The sequence below is a fragment of the Sitophilus oryzae genome, unplaced genomic scaffold (genome assembly GCF_002938485.1).
Source record: "Sitophilus oryzae breed Bouriz unplaced genomic scaffold, Soryzae_2.0 scaffold_810_pilon_pilon, whole genome shotgun sequence".
In the NCBI taxonomy this organism is placed as follows: Eukaryota; Metazoa; Arthropoda; class Insecta; order Coleoptera; family Curculionidae; genus Sitophilus; species Sitophilus oryzae.
Window position 1 is genome coordinate 6,066,497 of NW_022147429.1, and position 23,841 is coordinate 6,090,337.

General features: G+C 32.3%; 1 protein-coding gene across 2 annotated transcripts in view; it reads left to right on the forward strand.

Moving 5' to 3' along the window:
- Nucleotides 1-628: 628 nt before the first annotated feature.
- The window catches only part of LOC115889099 (protein jagged-1b), a 410,680-nt gene continuing 387,467 nt past the window's right edge, over nucleotides 629-23,841 (forward strand). The window contains exon 1 of one of the 2 annotated variants that reach the window (XM_030909016.1): nucleotides 629-1,271. In XM_030909016.1, the coding sequence (XP_030764876.1) occupies nucleotides 1,179-1,271 (93 nt within the window). In that variant the 5' untranslated portion in view covers nucleotides 629-1,178. The remainder of the gene's footprint in view (nucleotides 1,272-23,841) is intronic. The other variant, XM_030909015.1, reaches the window with a different exon arrangement.

Genomic DNA, 23,841 nt, shown 5'->3' on the forward strand with positions numbered 1-23,841 from the left:
GCTGCTTTTCCGTTTTTCATATCTTGAAGAGCCTTGATATACCGGAAACAATTTTAGATTGTCTTACGGCTTGACTTTGACAATGTGCGTCTCCCCGAAAAGGCTAGTGTTCCAATGGTGTCTAAGATTAGATTACTTTGTATAATAATTAAAAGGAAAAAACTTATAAAGTAAAATGGAAAATGCATTTAGGACTGAGTATCAAAAATACGAAGAATATGAATATTTAACAGGAGTTATCGTTTCATTATTCTTTCGCCGTTAATTTGATACAATTTAAAAAGATGAAAGTTTTGGATTATCTACTATCCATTCAAAAGCAACCGCGAATATTTCGTTTTGGTCAACAAAGACGCCGTTTAAGCTTCCAAAACCACTGTCGCCTCCTCTCCTTCCTCACCTCGAAATCCTCATCAGAGGCGGCGGCGATTTCGACGACCGACCGACTCGAGCAACTGACCGGACGAGCCATCGGCGGCGGCAGCCAGCGAGCGCAGCACGAGCAACAAGTGGTAGCCCGAGGGCGCCGAACCACCGAGCGGCTGCCCGCGGCTCTTCCCTCGCCGCGAAGAGCCCCCCGAGCCAATCGCCATTGGTCCGGCGGGATGCTGGGCCCCGAGGAGCGAAGAGGGAGGCCCTGCGGCTGCGCCGACCCCCAGTAGTCGTCCGCACGTCGAAGAGTTCGCGTGTCTCCGCTGTCTATCGCAGCCGCTCGCTTAACTTTCGCCGGCCGCCGAAAATCCCGCGACGCTACAACCGTGCGAACGGAGCCTTAATGCAACCCTTTCGCTATCTGTTTGATCGCTCGTCGCTACCAGTGTTTGGCTAATGCCCACCCTTAGGCGTCTCGATTGCTCGCTTACCATTTGGTCATCAAGTACAGTAATACCGGAGCTTTAACGAAAGACATACCGTGTGATTCGAAGGACCATAAACTTTAATTCATTGAAGACTTTTTAGTAATGCTACAGCGTTTTCAAAAAAGTGCGCCAAAGACTATAAACTTGTGTGTTTACCTTTAGGCATATCAGGATATTACATTGATAGTGATTAACAAAAGTTTAAGACATAGATATTTTATGGTATCTGGGACTGACTGTTGTCTCGGTGGTAGTGTGAAGTACTGACTGGATGGTGCTGGTACCCGATGAGACCGCCCTGCGGGAACTGTTGCAGTGATGATGTGTAGTGTGGTGTGGAGGTTGTTGTGTAGGAGCATGACCGATGGATATTTTCTTTTGCAATTTTTCCTGCTGCTGACGTTATTGCAGGTAAACAATCATGTTGCCCATCGTGAAGTTGGGGATCGTATGATATGGTCGCTAAGACGTTTTCTGTTGGAGGTCTTTTAGAGTCGCATAAAAAGCCGTTGATAAACTTTTACATGCTTAGTTTGTGGTCTGATATAAAAGTTATCAAAATACTGTTTAGAGAAGGGTTTATTTCTGAAAAAAGCCTGGATGAAAACTTTTTTTTTTCTGGCTTGTAATAAAAGGATAGTTATTTTTGGGAAAATTTGTTTACAAGTGAAATGCCACCCAGGAGTTAGTTTCTGTTTAGATTCTATCCAAGTGATATTTTACATTTTTTTTTATTTCTGTTTAGCAAAAGAGCTACCTATTCCGCCTTTTAATGTTATTTAAGAATAACATCTTAAATAACATTAAAATTTATTTTTAAAAGTTATAGAAAATATTTTTTTATAAAGGGTTGTCGTATACAATTAAATTATGTTCCAATATTTTTTTTTATATTCGCTGCTTTCCGACAAAAGCGGCACAACTCAAAATTAATAAACTTTACAGTAGAGGCAACTAAAAAATCATGTTATGTTTTCTTACACAACCAGTTTTTAACTAATCCTTAAAATTGGATTTGATCGTAAGTAAGTATAGTTTTAAGTACATTTTAATACATATTGCCTTTAAAAAGTTAGTATTTAATGTTTAAAATACGCTTTTATATTACTATGGTTTAGAAAAACCTAAAACCATGAGGTTTTGAGTAGCGCCGCTTTTGTCGGAAAGCAGCGAATACTTATATTAGGTATATTTTATTATCAAAACAAATACAGTATTCACTACTTTTAAAGGTTTTGTTTTAAATCTGCCGATTGGTATTTTTTAGTTCTTTGAATTTATAGTTATTAAATTATATATGGAGTTTTGTTGATGGAAAGCTTTCAAATACCTTTTTTAATAGAAAGACAGACAGTCGAGTCTTTTTATTAAAATTAATATAATGCACCTAGACGAATTGAATTATAAACTTTTTACAATCATCATCCATGAAAAAAAAAATTAGGCTTATAAAGCTTCAAAACGCTTACATAGCTGCAACAAAATTTAGCAGTCTTTTGCAAACCAAAATCAATGATACTCTAGTTTGTTTTTTTATTAAAATGTGATATTAATTATTTTATAGTAAATTTCGTGGAAACAGAATAAAACAATTTTCATCAATTGATGTAAAATGCATATTAAATGGTTTAAATAAAAGTTGAATTACATTGTTACCAATAGATTAATTTTAATTATTTTCTACAATACCCGAGACAATACTTCTATGAAAAATCGGTGCTATAGTAACAATGAAAAATACTGAAATTGAAGCAAGCTCGTGTTTAACCTGAATATGAAATACAAAAGCTGATATAAACGTTTAAGGTCATCAAGAATCTATTATCGGTATACCTATATAAAAAAATAGATATACTATAACCTCACTAGAAAAATGTTTGTCTAAATTGGAATCAAAAAAATTAAAATTGTGTTTAATCCCAGGTTTAGTCTTAAGTTGGTACTCCGAGAGGTACTATTTTTTAAGCTTATTAGGTATTAGAACTTCACTGTCGAAAAAAAATATTTAAATAATATTATATTAAAATATTTAAGGTAGTAGATATTTATATGTGTGAGGTTCAAGTTAACGTCTCCTTTCTGCTGCAATGGCTAAACTGGACGGGACCTACTTGTTTACGCGGAATCCGAACCGCGGTCCTCGGCCATATCATGGTCAATGGCCTACCGACTTAGGAAGTGTCTAAATTAACTCTTACTCACGAGATATCCGATCTCATCCGGCCTTGAACCGGCGTGAATGAGCAGTGTGTATCAATAGATTTTACACTTTTCCCTTTTTGGACAACAGCACGATGCAAAGTTTCGAACCGGTCACCCGTCCATCCACTAGCATCGCCTTACGTCGCTTAACTTCGGTGTTCTAATGGGAACCGGTGTTTCGACGTAGCTGGGCCGTTGCCCCCTATTTATATGTCTATTAATAAAGCGTTTGCAGTGGTCAATATAGTTAAAAAATACTTTTATATAAAAAGAAATTGATAAACTGTGAATTGTAAGTCTGTAAAACTCTAAATCTTTTTTTTTTATTCTAATTTTATTTAATTTGCATATAATTAGATACTGTGTTTCGTGATCGAATGTAGGTGATACTGATTTTCTCTGTGTAGATGATTTATTAAAAGTTTTTTGTTTCTTTATTATTTTAAGACAAAATATTTTTACTTCAATAAAATAATATAACAATAAATCTCTGATATGATATTATAACGCACTATCTAAAAAATCATTATTAGTAGGTACTTTTTGTATGTAAATAATAATAGTAATAATAAATCGCTTTATTGGTAATTAAAGATATTAACACGTTAATTAAAGATATTAACACACATACAAATAACGGCGAGATCTACTAATCTAACGGTCGATATGCTTATACCATAAAAATAAACAAAAAAATATTTTTAATCATGTAAGAAATTAATTTTAAATTTAAATAGAGCAAAGTTATGTTTCAGATTATGTTAAAAATTATATCATCATAATTCTCAGCTTATTCAACCATTTCCAGTTGCTGTATTCCAGAGAGTATTTAGATACTCTCTTTGTATATAGTTGGGCCCATCGTTGTCTATTGTTGGCTATGCCCAAGTTATCCCTGCTAATTTCCTAATATCATAGTCCCATGTCAGATTTGGTCTTCTTGTAAGTCTTTTCATTCCTCGTGGGTGTACAATTCCTATAATTTTTGTGGTCCATTTCTTGTCCGTCCTTCTTGCCGGGCGTCCTGCCCATTGCCACTTGAGGGACTTGATTCTATGTGGATGATATCTATTACCTGAGTCTTTTGTCATATTCGCTCTATTCTTCTATGGTTTTTCTATGCTTGGAATAGCATATTTTGTGTCATTGAGGGACCTGCAGTTTCCTTATAATGTCCGTTTTAACTGTCCATGTTTTGCATGCATAGGTCATGACTGGTAGAGTACACATTGATCGAATGTTTTCTTCTTTAAATAAAGTGGCATTCTAGATTTAAATATGATTGAATTTCTTAAAATATATAATATATTAATAATAAATATAAAAACTAGTAAATAATGGAATAAATAAAATATGGAAAAAGGAATTGCTCATTAAATATTGTTTTTTCTTTTCTTAAAAGTAGATACTAGATTCTAAAATTAGTGTCCGGTAATGAATTACTGTACAACTTGCATTATAGATGATGCATTATAGTTAAATGATCGCTGAAATGTAGACTAATAAAACCGAGAATAAAACATACTTTGTAATTTTGAAACCTAGAATCATTATCAGTTTCGAAAGTCTTATTCTGTTGTTTCAAAGAGGCACTTAAACCACGCAGGTACATAAATATTCTCTATCATATATGACTCTAATAGTCTAATCATTTTTTACTCACTACCGCCATAGTATTTCAACTGGTTATTGTCGTCGTAGATGTGCCCTGTTAACAAAAGAATCACGTCAATAAATAGATAAAACCGAAAGAATTTCTATTGAGAATTTTTCCTGCTATTAACTGGCAGGAAATACCGAAGTAACAGATACGGCAAACCGAGAACAGACGTAAACGTAACAAGTTATTGTTGGTATCGATTTTATTTTTTGGAATCTGTAGTTTTTAATAAAGCGATTTGTAAGTAAATGAAAACATTATACGGCTGGAACGAGGCTTTTAACATTCAGATAGATATTCAGGTACGTTTACAGAAATCGATAGATATAAAACAATCGTTTACTGTTTAGCAGGAGGTATTATTTAATAAAAATGTTAATAAGCGTGGATAATTTAAGAATTAAAATTAAATGGTTTAGCCTTATTAAAATATTAATCCTTTTTAGAATGGAATCTCTAAGAAAACATGTGAGACATTTATTCAATTCATTAAAATACTCGACTCTTTCAAAATTATTATTTATCGATGATATTCTTGTACAAACAATAAAACAGTTTGTAGTTTTTTGTCGTTAAGCATGTAGAATGTTTAGGAGAAGAGTTCAATCACCGCAACCTTACTGATCTATTGTGTGGTCGTCTTTCTTGAGCTATAATGAGTTATAACTCATCATACAGTCTCAGAGCTTTGACAAAAGCTACTATCTGAGATGGCTCCACAGAAGTCACAGCTCTCCATCTTCGACATCAGCCGTAGCAAAGTTTACCTATGGTACCTATGGTTGTCGTCTCGGCACACTCAGTGATAAGATGTTCTGGTGTTTTCCCATTTTTCTCACAGAATCTGCATTTGCCGTTGTTTCTCAGCTTCAATCTACTGAAGTGTTCGTTGAGGAGACTTTGTTCTTATTTAAATCAAGGAAAACCTTTGATATTTCTCGGTCGTAATTTCTGAGAAATTTTTTCGAGTGTGGAGGATTCCCATTCCAGGTTAGGGATGGGGTCTATCAGGTTCTTGACTTCCGCTTTAAGTTGGTTTCCACTTAGAAACCTGAACGGTTCTGGTCCAGTTAGTGGAGTGTTCGCTACTTTTCTAGCTAGATCGTTTGTTTTTTCATTGCTTTCTATCCCTTGGTGAGCGGACACCTAAAGTAGGAGAACTTTATTTTCTTTGCTTAATTTGTTGAGCTTATCTAGGCATTCTTTGACCAACTTCGAATTGATGTTTACTGAGTTGATCGGTTTTAGTGCTGAAACATGGGGGGTATTATAAATCTAAGGCTTATCAACGACTGGTAGACGTATCGGATTTTGTTCTCTGTCTTATAACAGGAAGACGATTGATTGATCAAAGAATAGGTTCATTAAGAATCAGTTTTTTGTTGTTTCAATTTAAATTAAACTTTATTTTCTATTAAATAATTTAGAGTAGATTATTTACGTATCAGTTAAATTACGAAATCTTGCAGTACCTATTGTTAAGGGTTTGAGACATAACAATTAGAAACAAACCGTGAGAAAGACCTTAGCGATGGTTGGTACGAAAAAAAGAGAAACAGAAAAAAAATCGACATTTTGTAAGAAGAAAAATGGGGTTTGGTTCGAATACGAGGAGCGTGACCAATATTGAAATGAGAATAGAGTAGCGCAATTTACTAGATACCTACATTGTAATAATTGCTGGGACCTGGTGAGATGTTTTGAAATGCGTAACAAGTTGACGTACCCACCACTTATTGTTTTACTTGCTTTGTTTTTTGGAAAGTGGCACGAAAAGCAGAGTATTGCATGAAATTAACAGTACTTAATGGTACTGTTATATTTCTACGACATTATTCTCAACTATAAGATCTGTTTCCTGAATATATATTTATTATTGAGGATCTAACCAACACATGAATGTTTCTTAAAGAGTTTTTTTTTATTTCAATCTGCCTTTGCTTAATTTTTCCTGTTTCAGTCATTAATGTTACATGTTTTAAACATTATTATGGTTTTATTAGGCTAGGTATCTTGAGATAAATTTGAGTATAAATGAGGGGTTACATAATAGATATGTTAGTTTTTGTAAAATCCACCGGGTTCAAATCCAAACGGAAACTAGCTTGTGCAATTTGCCTAACCAACAAAAAATGCTCAATGTTTGATGGTGTAGGTATATCTCCTCCTATTTCCGGTGTCAGAAGCTAAAATTAAAAAATAAACGGAAATTATTTAAAATGTTTAAATGGAAACGTTGTAGCAAGTGGTACTACAAAAAGTTGTAGTAAAATTTGGTTATGGATGGCGTATACCACATGTTGTGGAATTTGTGATTGTGCTGTAAAGACAAATCAAACATCAATTGAATGCGCTACATGTTGTGGTTGTGTCCACAGGGGATGTTCCGCTCTCGGAAAAAAGAGGGGTATGACAAAATTGTTGCCGAATTTCGGAAAAATAAGGCTCATAAGTGGGAATGTGAACAATTTAAGAAAACTGAGGTTAGGAGACTATCATTTGCAGTCATCCGTGACGCATCGATTTCAAAATGCGAACATTTTCTCTGCAGTATGTGGTATTGGTTAAGAGCGTATTGTAGTAATTATTACTATAAAAGTATTTAAGATTACCGATAAGCAATTTAGATTTCACTATAATTTGAAGTTTTGGTTTAGATCGAAGATGTCATTTTTACTAAAATGGAACGGAAATATTGCCGACATGCAAATTAGTTTTTACTATAATCTTTAAGGACTTATTGCTTGATATGCAGTTTATTACCCTAAACACTTCCATATTAAAACCTTCTACAAAACTATGTACTGCTTCTGCAACTTTTTATCTACAAAAAAATAGTAAATATTGTTACAATTTGTATTTGGCCCATATACCACTACAGTTTGCAAAAAAGAATTTTACAATTGTAGCATTATTCACAACATTTTTTTGTAGTACCCCTTTAGACTTGTCAACCATGGGGTTTTCTTCTTTTTAAAGAGATAAATTTAGAGCAACGCCCCAGCTACGCTGATAGAGTAGTTGCTGCTCGCTCGTAGAAGTTAAGCGAAATTATAAGAGACGCGTATTTAGACGGGTGACTATCCAAAACCCGTGCTTTTGTTCGAAGGAAAGGATATAAAATCTATTGAGACGTACTGCTTATTTACCTCGAATTTGGTTCAGTATTTTCTGTATAAGAGTCTAGTTTTGATACTCAGTCGATAGATTCTTACGTGGCCAAAGACCACAGATAGACGTTAACTAAAAAGTAATTTACTCTGTTGTTAAATGAATAAGGGTAATATAAAAGTCAAAAAATAAAATTTATTTGATGTCTTTCTAGTTTGAAAATAAACCGCTATTATATGACGGTTACACTTGACACATTTTTTTTTCATTATTCGTTACGGCTTGGACTAGATAAAGTCTTAACAAACTAACAACTGTTCTGGCACAAGTCTATATTTACACCCGCCTTATCATAACCTAACTTCCGTCCTTGCCCTGCCTCGAGCTGATACCGGCTTCCCACGCTTCTGCCTCGATTATGTCCCATTCACCAACTTTATTACCTTTGTGGTTTTACACTGTGTAGTGTAAAATAGCAGTTTTCGGTTTAACTTTAATGGACTTTTATGAAATAAGGGCTTTGTTTTTAATCTGTGGTTATTTAATTTGTAAGCCTATTTAGTTTTTCTTTATTGCTCTATGTTAATATTTGCTTATTATTTTTTTAATCTTACATTTACCATTTGTCAGTTTATTATGTATGGCATTTATTATTTTAAGTTACCTGTGAAAAGAAATTCAATTTTATTTGTTTTTTCCAAACAAGAAAATAAATATATTTTTTTACAATGGGGTGCATAAATACAAAGAGGTGCATAAATTAGAAATAAATATAATATTTGAAAACGTAAACTGAAAAGAAAAAATACTCATATCCATTTTGTATACACTTACAGGCACGAAAAACGGACACCTTAAAATTTGTATATATTTTAAAGTTTAATATATTTCGTTCTCCTAGGCCGATTATGATGATTTTTAAGCAATTTGTAGCTAAATTATTTGACTTTATAGTGTCTCTTTCTAAATTAAAAATAAAAGTTATCATCCGTCAATTATACGAGAGAAAACAAAATGTTGATATTTTGGTGAACCTTTGAAACACTCTCTGGAATATACTAACAAAGCAAGGAATTTGAAAATCATTTTATCATGTCTTTTCTCGATAGTTTAGCAATATATGTACAGAAACTCTCAGTCTTTTGGTGTATAAATTGTTGATTTACCACCAATCAAGAGCAGTGAGTTTAGAACTCTGTCTGATTTCTGTTCTCAACTCTACTGGTTCTATATAGCTATGCAAAAATTGATTGATTTAAACAATATTATAAACGACGGGGTGCATTTTATCGATCGAAAAACAATACCCTGGACTAATTAAAGAAATCGTCTGGGCCAGGATTTATTATGGAAATACGAAAATAAACGTCCAGCTGTGACTGGCCTCGGAATCGTTCATAATTAGAAATAATAATGAGCCCAATGAAAAGCAGATATTTTATGGATTTCGGTAGGATCGTAAATTTGACCGAAAAAGAACTCCGCTACGATTACGGCCGAAAGGAAACGGTATCTTCGAATTAAAATATCATATTCTCAGTTTTTTACGATTATTTTTAGGATGTAAAACGGTTTTATGGGTATTTTGTGAGGGTCGTCGACAAATTGATTGATAATATTTGAATAGATAAAATCCCTTTACTACCATTTTTTCTTTGGTTTTTTGACGTTTAATTTTATGCTAGCTTTGTCTAGTGGAGTAAAGTTTCTTCCATGAATATCTAAATTTTATTTTTTAATATCAAATATTTGTAGATGCCGTCTTATTACCTTAACTGAAGACTTACCAATACCTTTTGACGTTATTTCTCTACAGTACCAAAATCTATTATTATTTACCTATCGTATGAAGCCTTTTTTACAGCTACTACAGTTTTTAGTATCATATACGAGATGGTATACACACTTTATTGGTGGCTAATATAACTCTCTAGGCACCGACTATAAACTGCGCTCTGGGTCTACACTTTTTATACAATTTTCCCTCGATTTTTCTTTTACTTAACTTTAAAAACACAAAACACACGTAATAACAAGAATCAAAATGCAAAAACAATTCGCAAATGTTTATGATTTTCCAGAACGCAGGATATTGAACATAATTTGACAGAAATTATAACCTATAATTTGGCAAAAGTTTAACAAGTGTCAAAAATGTTAAGGCTGTATTCCGTTGCAAAACCAGGCGAACCAGACCGGTAAACTATGGTAAAGAGCGGTTCCTGAAAAACATCGGTTTGGTAAAATATTGGAAACGTCAAATGTTGACGTTTTCTAAATTTTAATACGTCTATTATAAAATTTATCTTTTGTGCATTTTTAATGTACCTATTCTCTGCTTTTACGTTTGCTTCTTCTTTTCAATGGAGTTTAATATTGAAAAGTACTTTATTAATAAACTGTTAAACTCGATAGACAGCTCAAGTGAAGATTTGCAGGTCCAATAATAAAGGTGCAATAATAAATAAACAAATCTAATCAATATTTATATTTTTATAGCTTACAAAACATTCACGATTACTTGTCTTGTTTTTCATGTTTTCTTTAAATGTTCATGACTGTAAGAAAGAATGGCTGCATGATAAGTTTAAATGGTCCTAAAAAGTAATTCTATTTAGTTAATGAAATTTATTTACCTTTACTGGCTACCTCCATTGCTTTTGGATGTAAATACAAAATATTATTACAAATTTTAGAAATTAAATGAGAATTTCACTGGAACTTCCAATATTTGCTTAATTTCTGTCACATAAATGACATTGATTGACAAACAAAACCAGAAAAACCAGCCTTCTCGCGCTGGTTAGTTTGGTGACAGTTATAACCGAATTTTTCAGGAACCGTGTTCCGTAATAAGAAAACTTTCAGGAAACCGATAGATACGGAACAGAAAACCATAACCAAGGTAAGCAACGGAATACACCCTAAGTTGAGTTCATATGCATCTGCGTCATGCGGTCATGCGTCGCTCATCGTTCCGTCACTCCAATCATGTTGAAATATGATCTGACATTTTTGAAATTAACCAGTAAGGCTGGTTAAAAACAACAAGAGACGACACATGACGGATTTAGATATAAATCCATATAAATCCATCCATAGTGTTTTCTTTTTAACTCGTAACTTTTTTTAGTGAAATAAATGGATTGATCAACTGTTATTTTTTTCTATCATTATCTGTCGAAATATTACCTGAATCGTAAAACAGAGTATACTCGGAGAAAATAGTTTTTAGCAAACCGTTTATTAAACCCGTTGACGTTCTGATACTCAGTGGCATTTTACAAAAATATTTTTTTTGAAAAACTAAAATCAAACTTCAAATTAAACCTGGTACCTGATGCAGTTGAGGTAAGACCAATATTATCAATGAGGTAATACCATATTAAATGTTAATTAAAATTTATGTTTTTAATAATGATTTTCTTCTACACCTGCTAGGAACTAAAATAAGCTCTGATCTGTAACAATTACACACATGCCGAGAACAAAGTTATCACAGCTTTGTTGACTCTGTTCTTTCATCACAATGAACTGTAACACATACATTCCTTACAGAAGGTCAGATAGGCAATAAATAATATCGTTATGTTAGTGAGATTGGCATAAGTGCATATTTAACGCTACCTAAAGATAATTGATTTTCAGTAAGAGAAAATATGATATGACAAGCATTATTTATTGTAAAAGCCATAACAAAATTATAGTCTCTCCAACAAGAGGATCCACCACAGTGAAAGTTGTGTCTCTCATTTTAATACAGACTTCGTTGAAAGAACTGTTTGATATGATTCGATGAAAATACTGCATAATGCATAGTCAGTAATCGAGTCAGTATAACAAGGGTATAACTATCAATTTACCTTAGGAACTTAACTGAACATTAAACTAATAAATTTTTATTAGAGAGAAATTATACATCAAGTGGAAAAAATTCTATTTTAGTATTTTTGTTCTATCGATTCATCCTATTTTAAGGTCTGGAATAATGTAAAATTAATGTGTGAGTGTATTTATATTTGATTGTAATAACTGGGTCTATACAGCTGCCTATATCAAACGTATCGTTATCGTCCTTAACAACACTGAAACGATATCAATAAAATATGAAAACTAAAAATAGTCTACGTTAGTATTTGGTCTATACATAGATATCCCATGTTTCACGTTATTATTTAGATTTCTTTCGCCGTATACAAGAACAGGTAGATGTTTATTAAAGAAATAATTCTTATTTAAAAGAAATAATTCTTTACACAAATACAAATATCACATGCTCTTGACTTCAAACTTAATTATTGTTTATAATTGCAACTAATAGTGGTGTCAACTACTATAATTAGTTGATTGCAGTTACTTTTATTGAAAATCATAATTGTATACCTAGTAAAGAAACAGTATCAATTTTATTAAAGTTTACCTTAGCGATTTAAAAGCAAATTGCAGTAATATTTGTTATTGACTCAGACAAATAATATACAAACCCTTGTGGACAAATCTTACTGTTGGTACACAATGGGGACTTTTGAGATATAAAAACTGTTAGGTTGCCACTTATTATAGCAAATTAAAACACTAAATTTACCACAATACACTAAGTCACTACACAAAACGTGTTTTACTAACCATGTTAACATCATTAGCAGATGATTAAAACTAAGTTTTAGTTATCTACACATCTGCTGATGATGCTGATAAGCCTGCTGATTTTTAAGATAATAATTCTAATAATTTCTCTCTTTAAAGTTTTCATCATCATCATCATCATCATCATTCTCAGCTTATTCAACCATTTGCAATTATGGTGTAGTCTCCCTCATATGTTTAGATACTCTCTTTGTAGTTGGACCCATTGTTGTCTATTGTTGGCTATGTTATCCCTGCTCATTTCCTAATGTAATGGTCCCATCTCAGGTTTGGTCTGCCTCTAGGTTTCTTTATTCCTCGTGGGTACCATGTGGAAATTTTTGTGGTCCATCTGTTGTTCGTCCTTCTTGCCAGGTGTCCTGCCCATAGCCACTTGAGGGATTTGATTCTGTGGATGACATCTATTACCTGGATCTCTTGTCGTATCCCCACTCTATTCTTTTTTATATATTATTCTTTTCAGGTTATGTAATTAATTGGGAAAGTTTTATTTGCATTAAATTACCAAAAATACTATTTAATTAATGATTTTCTATACAGTAAGTACACCTAGGAAAAATCTATTTAACAATATAAATACACAAATGAAACAAAAGACTGAACTCAAGATATCTACAGGTAAAAAATATATATTTTTTGGCTATGTTTGATTACATTTTTATTTAATACCATATATTACCATTGTCTATATATTAAAAATTAAGGATATTACTTTTCATTAACAATGGTAATTATAAAGAGTAAATTAAAATCCAATGTGTTGATGGACATGCTAATGTTTATGTAGAAGTAAAATTAATTCTCTTTCTGCTACCCTTCTGGAAAGACTTCATTCTGTAATGAAAGTATAAAGAAACAATTAATTATTTGTTCATTAACAAACTTGATTAAAAACCACACAGTTAAAAACTAATCTATAACTTTAAATAACCAGTTAACTGATAGGATTAAAGATATACAGGGTATCCCACGCTGAGCGTGTATTAGAACTTTCTAGAGAACCACAATATCTAGATTGAAGATTTTTTGCATATCATTGTTTTACAACGAGATCTATCGTTTAAAATTATTTTCAATATGGCGGCACTTCCGGAAATTCCAGAAATTGACAGCAACTTTCTTATTTTAAATAGGTGCCCCCATTTTTTATTACATAGGTACTTAAATTTACTGTAAAATTTTATGAATTTTGATATTAAACACTCTATACCGAACATGAACCATTTTTGAGAAAAAAAATATTTAAAATTTTTGGAGGAAAAAAACTACCTGTCAAAAAAATTTGTATAGCCTAAAAGTCAAATTTAGTGATTATCACAGCCCCTGTGACATAAAGAAAAGACATGTGGCTATCTATTTCAAAAATAAAATTGTTCAAATGTCATATAATAATGGCGGTAGCTGTCATGAAATTGAGCGATTAAAAAATTATCATAAATATTTTTTTTCAAATGGAAACCCACTTTTTTTATTTCACTAGTGAAAAGGTTTTCCAATTCGTTACGTTTTAACTAGACATATTTCTATACCTAAAATAAATCGTTTTTAAGTTGTTTAAGATTTAGTATTTTTCTTGATTTTATCTAGGTTCCTTTGACATTAAGTGTTAAACAGTCAGACAATTTATTTCCATCTGTCAGAAAATGAATAATTTGAATTTCCTATTTTATAACTACTGATGCTTTAAAAGTTTAAAAAGTGTATTTATATAAATATATCTCGTATTTTCGTTCTTTAGTGATATCTAATAGTTGATATTTTAATAATATACCGTACGATCGAAAAAAAAACAGCGCAAAGTTAGCTTGGAAATGATGATCGATAATATACTGTCATAGGCTACTGGTTAAAATTAAGAAAAATATACGCTTTAAAGCTAAAACTTAAATAACTTAAAAACGATTTATTTTAGGTACAGGATCATGTATAATCCAAAAAGTAACAAATTTTAAAAACGAAAGTAACGTAAGTCTTTTCACGAGTGAAATAAAAAAAGTGGATTTTCATTTGAAAAAAAAAATGATTTATGATAATTTTTTAATCGCTCAATTTCGTGACAGCTGCCGCCATTATTATATGACATTCGGACAATTTAATTTTTGACATAGATAGCCACATGTCTTCTCTTTATGGTATAGTGGCTGTGGCAATCACTAAATTTGACGTTTAGGCTATATACATATTTTTGGCAGGCAGTTTTTTTCCTCCAAAAATTATATATTTTTTTTCTCAAAAACGGTTAACGTTAGGTATAGAGTGTTTAATATCAAAATTCATAAAATTTTACAGAGAATTTAAGTATAAAATGAATTTAAGCAAAAAATGAGGTCACCCATTTAAAATAAGAAAGTTCAACTTCCGGTACTTCCAAAAGCGCCGCCATATTGAAAATATTTTTAATCGATAGATCTCATTGTGAAACCATGCACAAAATCTCGTATTTAGATATTGTAGTTCTCTAGAAACCTTTAACGCAGGCTCAGCCTGGGACACCCTGTATAAATACTTGAATTTTGTCAACCATTATACATACGTCATTCAATTTTTACAAAATGTGCATTAGAAGTATATCATTATCTAAACAGACCGGGGGCCACATTTAGCTTAGCCGCCCCCGACAGGCTTAGTCCACCACTGCCAATACCAAGACTACTTATTAACTACAAATCCAAGACCAATGGAATCTTGGTCTTGGTCTTGCATTTGCTCATCATCTCGTTTATCACTATGTAACATATTGTATCACACGTTTTTTTTCCTGTAATGAACAACTGTATTTATTTTATTCAAATATTTCCGACCATATTTCATTCTATTTCTTTATTGCTTAATAAAATACAGTATTCTTCGTTCTTCTCAGAAGATTATTTATATACAATTCACATCCATTGTTTTATACCTAAATGCTACTGTTTTTTTCTTTGCCCCTTAATTATCATTCAGGTCTTGCACTACCTGATCTGCATAATTTTCGAGTGCACATTTTTTCGATGGGAATCCAAGTAAATAAATCTGTCTCCACGTTCGTTCTGTACAAAAAAAGAACATATACGCTTACACATTTGATAGAGCACGAAACTGGTGTTTCGAAAGTTCAGTACAACGGTCTAGTCTCGACCGAAGAAATTTTCGTTCTTGATGTATGTCTAATTGTATGCTAATCGTGGTGAATAGCCAATTAAGTGTACTTTATAATTAGGCAGTTAGAATGAAACTGAGACTCTTTTCCGGAAAGTCTCGCTTTTTGAGTTTTGAACTGTTCAGTTTTAAGTTATGTAGCTGATTGGGAATGTATTGTTATTTGTTATCCTATGAAAAAAGGGGATATACGCAATATTATAGAAAAATAGTTTTAATAATTAAATAGTACTACATATAGTTAGATAATAGTTAAATAAACAAATAAATAATCTTAAAAATATCTCTTCTCTATACACCTGTCGGATTATTCGTATAAATTAACACTTAATATCGCACAGACATGTATGATACAATACCCAATATACAGGGTGGACCGAACTGTATTCCGGAAACTTCGACAGCATTATACGACAGCGACATATTCTGCAGATAAAAAAGTAAAAAAGTTCGAATAAATGTATGTCTTAAAATGCTTACTTTCAGATATACAGGGTGTAGAAGTTTCATTTTTATTTCAATTTATTTCAAAATAATTTCTGAAGTAACGTCAATGTTTGGATGAAAATTGTTGTCTGTGTGTTTCTTGACGTGGGAAATTTGATTAGTTAGATGTCAGTATAACTCCTTCTTGTAGAGGGCGCCATCTATATATTTTTAACTGGTTTGAAGCTGTTTGAAGAGTAATCACTTTTCGTGCGTGCTGTAAAAACTACTGAGTAAAAAAATATTTAAAATTTATCATTTCAGTCAAATAACTATCTACTCAACATGTTTACTTTTTGTCAATAATGACATGTATTGACTATTTCCATTCTAAATTTCTTGAGAATGGTTGCTCGTATATAAGCGATTTTTACCAAGAGACATTTTTTACGTAAAAAGTCACGAATCAGTAGTTTTATACAGGTGCGCACGAAAAGTTATTACTTTTCAAAATAAAACACATGGCATGTAGGTGGCGCCCCTTACAAATAGGAGTCATATTGACATCAAAATCAAATTTCCCATATCAAAAAACTCCCAGACACCAATTTTTATCCAAATATTGACGTTACTTCAGAATTTATTTGGAAAAAATCGAAATAAAAATGAAACCTACATCCCGTATCTCCGAAACTAAGCGTTTTAGGATATATATTTTTACGAACTTTTTTACTTATTTTTATCTGCAGAATATGCTGCCGAAGTGTCCAGTATACAGTTTAGACCACCCTGTATATTTATTTGTTTTTATTCGACATTAGAAGCAAAATATAAACAAGCTCTTTGTTTCTTTACGGTTTGATTTGACCACAGACTTAATATAATTTTATTCTTAAGTTTACGTATCAAAATTTGGCGTATAGTTTCAAGATCTTTATAAGACCAGTAAAAGAGTGAAATACATTAAAAAATGATTCTATTTACGACAAACTAAAGTTTTAGTGATTTAGTGATTTAGTGAAGAGTGAGACTGGTCTTAGTCTTGCGGTCTTGGTCTTGGGTTTGCACAAAAAGCAAGATCAAGACCAAGACTAGCATTTGATCTGCAAGGTCAAGATCCAGACCGACCAGTTCGAAACTCTCGCAAGACTAAGCATGAAACTCTTGCGGTCTTACATTTTTTGCACGTATTGCTACTTTCTTTTCAAAATTAGACTTGGTGGTGAGTTAGATGGTATATGGTATAACTAGTAGAATATTAAAACAGTCAGATGAGATGACAGTGTACTTACTGAATAATAGCAACAAAACAAACAACAAACAACGCATTATTGTACAAAAAGCCAAAACGGTTTCATCGACAAAGCACTCACAAGCACAAAAAAAATACAAACAACAAAAAATACACAATACAAATAATACAATTCAAATAATAGTATATATAATAAAATAGCATATTTCAATTCCCACAATCAAAATATATGGTTCTTATAAATAATCCATTTGAACATATCAATATTGTAAATTAATCATATTAAAAATATAGCCTCTCTAAAACTCTAAACACCTGTTTGACTTTATGCTACAAATTTACAGTTAATATTAGACCAAACTAGAACACAGAAAGAATTTATTGAAATCGACTATTTTTCTGTAGAGCGTCCTCTACTATAATATACCGTTTTTCTTGTATTCTCTCAGGTGCCTTCTGTTGCTGCCGTTTGCTTTAATGAACTTTTATTCGTGTTAATCCACGTACGGCATTAATTAAAATTAATAAGTCCATTTAAATTGCCACAGGATATTATGCAACACGTAAAGCGGGCATTGGCATTGAAGGAGAAGCTACACAACTATAATATTGTATAAATTATTACTAAAAGGCGATTGTCTCAGGCTGGCTGTGAGCATTTGAATATCATTCGGTGAAAATTTGCATTTAAACTTTATAGGTTGGTGTTAGATTTTAATTGAAAGTTATATATTGGTTTAGCGAATTGAAATAAATTGCATACCTAGTATAAACAACGATATTATCATTTTTATCAGAATTATTTATTGTTTGTTACTTAGCAAAATTGTGGGCATTATGCTTGGAGTTTTGATCGTATCTTACCGCACTATACTTTCGGATATTGTAAACTATAAATTGGGACAGGAATTAACTAATTATAAATAATAGTTCGCATTGCAACCTCTTAACAATCTTGAATGAATTAATTTGCCCAGACTTCTTTTTAGGAAATTGACGAAAATGTCAAACATCTTTTTTTATTAATTAATTTATTCTTCTTGTATAAAATTACTGTATGTTGGAACAAAAATAAAAAATGTTTTATTTTTGAGAGTATTTTATTATTAGTTTATTAAAGTTCATTGCCACTTTAATAAAGATAGTAATTAGGACTCTTAATTTGTTCAACATTTATTAACAACAATTTTAACTATTCTGTGTGGTACGTCTGAGTATTTATTACAGTGTTGTTATATAAATTTATGTTTTATTAGGAAGTTAAAAAATATTCTAAACATTACACTGATAAATTGATTATTACTTTGTAATTAATTATTAATAATATTAGAGAATTTTTATTTCATATATTTCATTAATTCATTAATCTAAATTTTAAATTAAATCGATATGAAGTAACAACCAAACAAGTAATAAAGAGTGTAGAGTAATTTTAGGATCTAAAATCAGATAGAAGAACTAGGGCGACCATAAATATCAGAATATTTACAAAAAGAACAAACACGCAAGTGAGTTACGAAAGTATATATCTTGTCACAACATTATTAAGTCTTTATAAAAATTAATATTAACTTTTAAATGTTCTTGGTAATATACAGGGTGTCTCAGACTGAGCGTGCATATCTAGATCGGAGATTTTTTGCACATCATTGTTTTGCAACGAAATCTATCGATTAAAAATATTTTCAATATGGCGGCAATTCCTAAAATACCAGAAGTTGACAGAATTAGAATTAGAATAAGTGGGAGGGGGGTTAATCTCTGCGACCTTAGAGATCTATTGTGTCCCCCTTTCTTGAATTATAACTCATCATACAGTCCCAGGACTTCCTACGGAGACCCGTGTCCTTCACAGTCGAGGGGCTACGACCCAGGCCGGGTAGACGAAACGGTAGCTTGTCTCGCCTGTTGGGTTTAGAGGTAGGAGGTAGGCTCCCGACCCTTGGAGGAGGTGGTAACTTGTATGCCACTTGCGGAGGATGGTCTCACGCATGTGTCAGCCACCTCTCCTGTAGTTCTCTTTGGGTTTGGCCCCTTGGAACTTTCATTGTTACTGTTCCCAGTGTTGCTAGGGGGTTTCCCCACAGCTTCACCGGTGATGTTTTTATTACTATTATTAACAGATCTCATAGTGTTCCCATGAGTCGCTAGGGACAGTCGGTCCACTTCTGCAAAGCCCCGCATGTAGAAGTAAGGGGTAAAATACAATGGGGTGCCCCCCGGTGCCCCAAGGTTGAGGCTGTCCGTAGCCCCGCCCGGTATCGTTATATGTCTTGGTGCAATTCCCTGGCCACGACACTACAGTCAGGGACAAGACGATGAGTGAGATGCTTCTTAGACCAAGCCAAGTGCTAGGGGGGATTCCCCCCAACACCTGACCAGGAGCTTCCCCACCAACGACAAGGTCTTGCATCTCCTAGGGGAAGAAGTTGACAGCAACTTTCTTATTTTAAATGGGTGTCGCCATTTTTTATTACATACTTAAATTCTCTGTAAAATTCTATGAATATTGATGTTAAACACTTTATATCAAACATTAGCCGTTTTTGAGACAAAAAAATATTTTTTTTTTGGACGAAAAAAAAATGCTTGTCAAAAATATGTGTATGGCCTAAACGTCAAATTTAGTGATTACTACAGCCACTGTGCCATAAAGAGAAAACATGTGGCTATATATTTCAAAAATTAAATCGTTCGAATGTCATATAATAATGGCCGCAGCTGTCATGGAATTGAGCGATTAAAAAAATTATCATAAATCATTTTTTTTAAATGAAAACCCACTTTTTTTATTTCACTAGTGAAAAGGCTTTTCAATTCGTTACTTTTTGACTATACATGTTCCAATACCTAAAATAAATCGTTTTAAGTTTAGTTTTATATCAGAATTCATAAAATTTTACAGAGAATATAAGTATGTAATAAAAAACTGGGATACCCATTTAAAATAAGAAAGTTGCTGTCAAGTTCCGGTATTTCCGGAAGTGCCGCCATATTGAAAATATTTTTAATCGATAGTTCCTTTTGTGAAACTATGATGTGCAAAAAATCTCTGAGCTAGATGTTGTAGTTCTCTAGAAACTTCTAATGCACGCTCAGCCTGCGACACCCTGTATATATATATATATATATATATAATATATATATATATATATATATATATATATATATATATATATATATATATATATATATATATATATATATTATATATATATATATATATATATATATATATGTTGCATATAAATTAATTTCAATTTTGAAACTGTCTTTGTTGTTAATTATAATGCAAACAAACATAATTTTTAGTACGTGCTATCGATGCTGCTATTATTCTATGAAATCTAGAGCTTTTAATTATGCCAGAAATAAGTTCTCTTTGGTCTTGTACCTTTAGGGGTGGTTTGCACGGTCAGAGTTAATTTGGACCACAATGACTAAATAACTACAAAAAATTAACTTTAGGGGATTTTATACTCTGAGGAACTCTGAGCACTAAAAATTAGCTTGGGATGTTACTTTAATAAAATAAGACGTAGAGGCAATTAACTTACTCAGCCGTATAGGAACCGGTTTGTTAGATTTTTGGCGATAAAATAAATATATTAATCGTGGTTTGGCGACATTTTGGAATGCGTTTGGCCGACGTGGTTTTCACATTGCACGCGAGCAGAGTCGACCCTACCAACATACACACACGTACATACACAGCTGTGTTTGAACTTGGCCGGTGTACACAGAGGAGAATTTAAATAAATAAAAAGAGCGCACAAGTGACCTCCGACGATGTTTTCCAAGCTCGTAGCTTCGATTTTCGTACAACCATACTTATTCGCTCTACTCCAGCACGTGAGTCCTCCATTTCTTCCTTTTTTTCTTCTCTTATTTGCTTGTTTAAAGCAGATATGACCGAGCTCATAAGAACTCGTTTTCTTTTATACGGGGTTACGCTTCTCCTTGGAATAAATCATCATCAACCATTATATCAAAGATATTTAATTTTTCGGAAATATGTTTGGACACGTCGATTAGAATTTTTAAATTGGCGCTATTTTTAACGTACTTTTTTTTATATAGTATATGACCTAAGTTTTTTAAGACTGTTTTTAAAGGATGTGTGTTTCTTCAATACATGTTTTTTTTTGTATACATCCTGCAGGCAAAAATCTACGCTATCGAAAGATGCGTACAACTTATCTTAGAGAGGAACTATCGAAGACAAGAAATAGGCATCTTAAGCGATATAGGCAACCAGCATTAAAAGCAATCAACTCAGTAACCATCAATTCGACTTTAGCCAAAGAACGTCTAGAGTAGCTGAAAAAATTAGGCAAAGAAAATAAAGTCCTCCTTCATTGGGTGCCGTGGGAAGGCAGAGAATGATAAAACAAATTTTGGAGAATGTCTATTATATTTTTACTTTTGTATAAAACAATAGAAATGGAAAACAAAAAAAAATGATGGAAATTAAGATATTTTTTAATTGAGAATTTTAATATTATTAAGATATATGTTTAAAATGTATATAAATGTGATAATCAAGAGCAATCTGTTATTTGGGTTGGAAACATGGAGGTAAACGGAGAACAACAAAAGAAAATTACTGGCGGTAGAAATTGACGCGATAAGGAGATCAGCACGAACATCAAGGCTGGATAGAGTATGAAACGAGGCTATCAGGGACAAAATGGGTAGACAAAAAACTATAGTGGAGGAAATGGAGAGTGCCCAACTGAAGTCGTATGGACATGTGAGAAGGATGGACAACACGCGACTGCCTCAGAAGGTACTAATCTGGCTTCCACAAAAGAGAAGGAAACGGGGAAGACCAAGGACAAACTGGATGGAGGGTATCAAGAAGGCCGATGCGCTCAAGGGATCTGCGTGATAAAGACTGTGATAACTGAAACCAATGGCGACTATCGCACAACGTCGAAGGACGTTTTAAAAGCGATTCTTATATATATGGATATAAATTAGTAGATTAATTAGATTTTTAAAAAAAGTTAATGATTTGAAATAGGTATTAAATTCGAGCATAAAGTAAAGCTTATTGTTACAACTTTATAATGCAATTCGGTATAAATATGATTAGACACAAGGTGTAGAAAACCAACTTGGCTATACATTTTCTTCAACGGATATAATGCAGCCTTCGCTTATACCTATAAAACAGAAGCTATAAACTTATTGTATAATCTATTTTATTTCAAATTTATTGTTACAGGTCTATTATAATCTATTACTACACTATCTCTATTCTGTTTCTATAAGTATCGACATTATTTTATATTTAAACTAGTTGTATTTTTAGCAAAAGTAATACCAAAAATGTTTTGTTTTAAAAGTTGAAATATGTAAATGAGGTATTTATATCAGTTATAAATTATCTTTGGAAGAACCTTTAAATAAGTTGAACTAGTTTATATTTAAGTTTATGAACAAACAGGATTTCGTCCAAAAAAAACCTAACTGGCAGAAAATAACGCACAAATATTAAACAGTGGGCTCATAAAGAAACTGCTACTTATAAAAGTCGAAGGAGTAATGTCCGCTTTAAATAGCAAAAACGGTCCATAAAAGGATAGTGTGGATAAGACAGCAAAATCAGTAAGACAACACACGTTATCTACAGAAATAAAGGCTTAAAATTTTAATGGATAGGTCACATAGGAAGAAGGGTAGAAGGAATATGGACTATCAAAAATACATAGTAATATAGTACCATAAAAAGTACAAGGAGACTAGATGGGACTATAGGATATTAGAAAAAGAAGGAGATAAAAATGGCAGCACAACAACGTAGCACATAAGTGCTAATGGAAGAAGAATGTGCAAAGGAAGCATGACCATAATTGACGGTAGAATAAAGCTGAACACGATCATAATGATATTGTAGCTACTAAAACTATATTCTACATACTGTCATGTAATCTCTCATTATTTTCTGATAATATACGTTCAACTGACGAAGTATATTAAATAGTTAACCTTATATATTTATCATGTGTTTGCTTGATACCATTAACTCCACTCTGTGTCATATTATGGTATTTAGAACCGAATGACGCTACGATGACAGGAGACTAGGGATGGGCAGTAGAGTAGGGATGTGCGTTTTTTTTTCTAATATTTAAACTTGTCGTACGGATCTCGCTACACGAGACTAATACTCTATGTGTAAGAAATTATGTAATACTTCGGACAAAACTGTTCGTGTAATTAGGATCAAATTTCCTTAAGGTAAGTCATTTGATCTATTAATTATACTTCATAATTTGCGAGAAATGTCATTTTGACCTTTGATTATATTCCAAACCTAAACTGTGGTTAGAAATCGAAAGTTGATTGTTTTGTAAACTAAATATTAGGCTATGGATACAACTGACTAACGCAAACTGTTGCTAGGAAATTCTATTAATTTTAATTGCGTTTTAAACATTGTGAATGATCATAAACAAAAGTATATAGCGTAGAAGTATGTTCCTATTATTAGAATGTAAACATTCAGAATGTCAAAATTAGTAGTAGGATGATAATCA